Here is a 5,891-nt window from a genome sequence, read left to right as displayed (position 1 = left end):
AGATCAGATGAAACGACAACAAAGTCGATCATTGAACTGCGACCTAGGGTGTCCTGGTGCCAAGAGCACATATGGACACCCTTATGTTTGAACATGGTGTTCGTTATGGACAATCCATGACGAGCACAGAAGTCCAACAACAGAACATCGCTCAGGTTCAGATCAGGGAGGCCGTTCCAACCACACCCCTCCAGGTCTCATTGTCATTGCCCACGTGAGCGTTGAAGTCCCCCAGTAGAACAAGGGAGTCCCCAGGAGGGGCGTTCTCCAGTAACCCTTCCAAGGACTCCAAAAAGAGTGGGTAATCTGAACTGCTGGGGTGGGTAATCTGAACTCCCCGCCTTTGGCCACCACCCATCCCACATTGCACCCGACCCTTTTGGCAACTCCCATAGGTGGTGAGCCCATGGGAAGGGGGACCCATGTCACCTCTTCGGGCTGTGCCCGGGTGTTGGTTTATTTGTGTAATTTTTTTTTCTTCTTTTTTTCTTTCTTTGTCTTGTTTACGTGATGTTTATTTCCTTTGCAAAAAAAAAAAAAATGTGTGTCCATTAAAATAGCAGCACGTGTTGGTTTACGTGCTGCCATTTTAATGGACACACATTTTTTAAAAGTAAATAACAAAAATGAATGCTGGGGTTGCAATGTTTTAAATATGGTGGGCTTCTTGTGAAGGGGACGCTGTTATGAATGACGTTGCTCTCTGACCAATCAATGGCCTGCGGTCTGTTGACATCAAATCTTCAGCTCTACTCGGCTCGCTTAGACCCGAGTAGGTTCTAAGAAGTGCGCTGAAAGTGACTGGGACCACCTAAAAGGAAGACTCTGAACTCACGCTGGGTCAACCTGAGAAGGGCCCATGGAAAAGGGAAGTTGAAATACAGTCCAATGGCACCTCCTAGCTGAAACACAGCCTCATGCCACCCCCCCAAGTGAAAAGCAGTCTCAGGGCACCCTCCAAATCAAACAGTCTCATGGCAGCCCCCAACTGAAACACAATTGAATAGCTATGACTTTTAGATGAACTGTAATCAGCTGATAGCTATTATTGATTCTGACTATTAGTAAGAGAGGATGGGGAAATAGTTTAAAAACAACAGCAGGTTTAAAAGTTCTGACAATTAAGGGTATGATGTCATACATTTATACTCAGGTTCACTCTTTGGGTCTGACTCCTTTGACTTCTCTTAGGAGGATGTGGGAGGAAGACTTAGGTGAGCAAATTACTGATGATATGTGGAGTAAAGCGCTTAGGAAGGTGCATTAATCTTCTATCTGTGCTAAGCATACATTTGTTCAGTGTAAAATAGTACACTGTGCACATTTAACAAAAGCTAGATTGTCAACAATGTTTTCAGATGTGGACCCTGCCTGTGACTTTTGCGGTCTGACTCCCGCAACCCATGCTCATATGATGTGGTCTTGCCCTAATTTAAACTTTTACTGGAGAGAGCTCTTTGACTCTTTATCCAAGACCTGCTGTTAGTATCGTACTATTTGGAGTACCCCTTCCTTATACACTTGACCTCTCAGGAAGAAGCTTTCGTGACCTTAGTCTTCTAATGGCCCAACGCCTAATTTGATCAAAATGGAAATCTTCCATCACCACCATCACATACTCACTGGGTCAAAGAAGTTCTTTACTTTGCTAAATTGGAGCGAATAAGGCTTTTGTTAATGGGCAGACAGAGTAAAATGAGTACAATGTGGGATTGCTTTCATGACCATGTAGGGAAACTGGTTTTCCCTAATGTCTCGGATTGATACAGCTCACACTGTAGGGTTAAAATATTTTTTTCTTGTGTTTTTTTCTTCTTTCTTCTTTCCTTTGCAAAAAATAATAAAAATTGTTGGTAAAAAAAAGGTCTGACGATTAAAGAATAAAATTATAAAACCCCAGATCAGCTGCCTAATCCATGTGGAGCTGTTAACCAACAACCTGTAGGACAAACAGTAAGCATCTCCCTCCCCATGAAGAATACCTTGATGCTGTAGATAAAGTGGGGGCAGGCCGGTCTGGATGATTTTGTTAGGCAGTCTGCTGCTCCTGCTGGTCTGACAGAAGTACTGTTTTACCCAATCAAACAGCAGGGGGTGGGTATCAGCAGTACCAGTGGGTTTGTGGAAGTCTATGATGCGCGAACTGAAAACAGAAACAAACTGAAGCTGAATGTTCTGCTGAGGTTCATACTGAAGTAAAGTCACAGCTAGTTGGGTAAGAACACTCAGCTGTTCTTATACTCTTATAAAAAAATGAACAAATCTGTTTACCTTAGATCAGGGTTCACGTACACTGACAAATGTGCGGTTAAATAATATTCTTATCACATTTATCCAAAACGGTTCTGCTGACCACAGCCTGATGAGATGCAAAAGTTCAGACATGATGGGTTCATTTGGGTTCCTTGATCAGCCTGTTTTGTCAAGTGATGCTAAACCTCTTCTAACAAACACAAAACTGCACTCAGATCTTACTGCGCTCAGTGCATAATGAAACTCTGACATGTGAAATACAACCCCAATTCCAAAATAGTTGGGAATTTGTGTAAATAAAAACAAAGCAATGATTTGCAAATTTCATAAACCCATATTTTCCACAAGGAAACAGGAGTCAGACAAACAAGGACCCTAACGAGCCTCTATTGTTAGGAGAGTGAGAACAATCTGCAAGCAATCCAGCTTCCATCACATCTCAGCTTTAAAAGCTCAATTCCACACTCTCTATTTCTGAATTAAGAAAGCTCCTCGGATGAGAAGCAAAACCTTTTCAGATGTGTAAGCTGGCCATGCCATAAGCACTTATGCAACTCCATACCATCAGAGAGGCAGGCTTTTGAACTAAGCACTAACAACAGGTTGGATGGTCTCTCTTCTCTTTAGTAGACCCTAACCCTACAGAACTCTCCTGTTTGCCTCAGTCTCCTTCTTTACCCAGCATTAGTGGATGGCATGGCCACTTGTGCTTTGATAGACAATGATTTGTGTCAGTGTTGCTGAGGCCGTGCAGTGATGTCAAGAACAGAATCAGACCTGTTTCAATGCAGCGCTGCCTGAGGACCCAAAGATCGTGAGCATCCAGTGTTGATCATTAGCCTTGTCCTTTGAGCTGAAAGATTTCTCCCGATTCTGGAAATCTTGATGATATTATGGACTGTAGATGATGGGATATTCAGTCTTCCTTATTGTCTGTTGAGCACCATTATTCTGAAACTGTTTTCAGATGCAGTGTTTTGCAGATTAGTGAACTTCTATCTTTACTTTTGAGAGACTCAGCCTCTCTAAAATGCTTTTTCTTATTTCACTCATCTTACTGACCTGTTACTAAATAACCTAATTACTTACAAAGTACTCCTCCAGTTGTTTCTTCTTTGTACCATTTACTTTTACAGCCTTTTGTTGCCCCTGTTCAAACTGTTTTGAAATGTGTTGCTGCCATCAAATTCAAAATGACCTATTTCTGCTTTCTTAGTGTAAACATTCGATATGTTTTCTGTGATCCACTGTGAATAAACTATGAGTTTATGAGATTTGCAAATCATTGCATTTTGTTATTATTTAAATTTTACACAACATCCCAACTTTTTAGGAATTGGGGTTGTAATTTATAATCTTGTTTTGAAGAAGCTGGAATACTGAGTAAAAGTGCATAAATAAATTTCTAAATCATTTATACAAATACTATCCGAGTAAGTAAGATAACCTGTGAAAAAAACTAATTTGGTCATTTTGATTCTGAGCCCTTCTTTTACATGTTGCAACCAGATAAGATGAATTTAAATCAGTAAGAGAATGTAAGTTACTCACCTGATTCCTAGAGAGGTGAGGAGGACGTAGATCTCTGTGGCTCCGATCCAGGCCCGTGTTCCCTGCAGGCGCTGGTTAAAGTGTGATGCACCCTGAGGATCAAGCCCTTCCTTCCAAGCCTCCTCGATCATACTCTGAATCCGAGGGATACAAGGCACCACCTTATCTGCACACACACACATTATAGTTATATGCATAAGCTTAATTCCAGTTATAGTATGTCCCCTGCTTATAGAATGAGCTCATGTCTCAAAATGAGGTTCTATTTGAGTCTTCCTTGCGATATTGAAAACTCTGACTTTCAGCTGGTGTTAACATGTGGTTAATCTGGCTCTGTAGTTTAGCCCTCCGGTGTTAGACATGCCTCAGGTCAATTCATCCCTCCACCAAACTATACTTTTGCAGTTTTGGTCACTTTAAATCCAAAAATGGGTTAAAAACAAAAACAACTGAACTTCTGTTCTGTAGTTGAAGACGTTTCGCTTCTCAACGGAGGAGCTTTCTCCAAACATCCATTATGTAAAACTGCTTGTTCCTGTTCAGGGTCACAGGGAGCTGGTATCTGTCTCCAGCAGCTGGGCAAGAGAGGGGGGGGGGGTACATTCCAGACAGGTTACCAGTCCATTAAAGATCCACAAAGAGACAAACAAGACAGACAACATTTAAACTCACATCTAGTGACAATTTAGAGGGACCAGTTAATCTAACCTGCTTGATTTTGGACTGTGGGAGGGAACTGGAGTACAAGCGAGGAAAAGACTGAACAAGAATGGATGGTTGGAAGGGTTATAGGACAGAGCCTCTTCTCTCTAAATACAACACGGCAGGATGACTCAGGCTTGGAAAGATTCATCGGAATGAACTACAGATTTCTGGAACAATGTCATTTAGACACATAGACCAAAGTATAGATGTTTACCCATAATGCACTGTCTGCACAGTGTTGGAGGACTTTGCAGTCATTGAGTCAACCATAAACTCCTCTGTAGACCAGAGGATTCTAGAGTCAAATATGAGACCATCTGTCTGACAGCTGAAGCTTGGACCGAACTGGGTCATGATCCAACAGAAGAATAAATCCAAACACAGCAGCTAATCTACAACAGGACGGCTCAAAAGAAAAGAATCAAGGTGTTGTGATTGTTCAGTCAAAGTCCAGATCTCAACCTGATGAAATGCTACGATGGGACCTTTAGATAGTTGAGCAAAAATCAGTGTCTGTAAACCTCAATGACCAACTTTGTAAAGGAGAGTGGGCCAAAATTCCTCCACAACCATGTGAGAGACTGATAAAGTCCTACAGAAAACCACTACTGAGAGTTATGGCTGCTAAAAGAGGTTCTACAAGCTGCTGGATAAAGGACTGGGTGCAGCTTTTCCACACACAGCTTCTCTATTTTGTCTGTTTTTGTCTGATGAGAAAAAAGTCAAACACATGAAACAAACCGTATTGATCTCAGATCAAAATGTGCACCTTGTAGAAGTGAAGAATACGTGTCTATCATCTTCAGGGAGGAGAGGAGTATCTGAAAGTTTCTGTATCCACAGCCCCAGCCTTTATCCCCCACAGAAGAGCCGTAGTGGTCAGTGTCAGCACAGAGCCACACGTGGACATAGTCCTTCCATTCAGTCTGATAGAAATCATACAGAGCTCTGAGGATACCTGCACACAGGTGGACAGAGTGTATGTTAGAAAACAGCAGAGTGGAAGAACACTGAAAGCTAAAGAGTTAAAGATGCAGTAGGGAGTTTAGAGAAAACCGTGGACTCAGCCTGAAAATTTAAGCCCACCTTACAGGTGCCTCCCCCTTCCTCTCTGCTGAACTACAGCCCTCCCTCCACAGCTCCTCCCCCACAGCGGAGATGAAGTCACGGCTCTTCTTCTGTTTACCTGTCTTTGTTACCTGAGCAGGTGCCACCTGAGAACTTCCTGTAATGTTAGGTTGTTTCTCTGCCATTAGCACAGCTGCAGCACACCGGCAGTCTGGAGCTTGAACGAAGGTACACGCTGTGCGAGGGAAGGGTGTGAGCAGCGCGTGCACGAGCGTGATTGACATTGCTAAGACACTCCTCCTGGCTGTGATTGG

At 42.6% G+C, this 5,891-nt stretch overlaps 1 protein-coding gene across 5 annotated transcripts in view; it reads right to left on the bottom strand.

Annotated features, from left to right (window-relative positions):
- zufsp (zinc finger containing ubiquitin peptidase 1) overlaps positions 1-5,891 on the bottom strand; it is an 18,447-nt gene that overhangs the window by 4,053 nt on the left and 8,503 nt on the right. For 4 of the 5 annotated variants that reach the window (XM_017438488.3, XM_037980568.1, XM_017438489.3 and 1 more), the window contains 3 exons: positions 5,279-5,467; positions 3,805-3,970; positions 1,983-2,143 (listed from right to left, as the gene is read on the bottom strand). In XM_017438488.3, the coding sequence (XP_017293977.1) occupies positions 1,983-2,143; positions 3,805-3,970; positions 5,279-5,467 (516 nt within the window). The remainder of the gene's footprint in view (positions 1-1,982; positions 2,144-3,804; positions 3,971-5,278; positions 5,468-5,891) is intronic. The other variant, XM_025002056.2, reaches the window with a different exon arrangement.

The sequence above is a fragment of the Kryptolebias marmoratus genome, linkage group LG16 (genome assembly GCF_001649575.2).
Source record: "Kryptolebias marmoratus isolate JLee-2015 linkage group LG16, ASM164957v2, whole genome shotgun sequence".
Lineage (NCBI taxonomy): Eukaryota > Metazoa > Chordata > Actinopteri > Cyprinodontiformes > Rivulidae > Kryptolebias > Kryptolebias marmoratus.
Note: the sequence above shows the minus strand (reverse complement) of the source record. Positions and strands in the feature narration are given on the sequence as shown.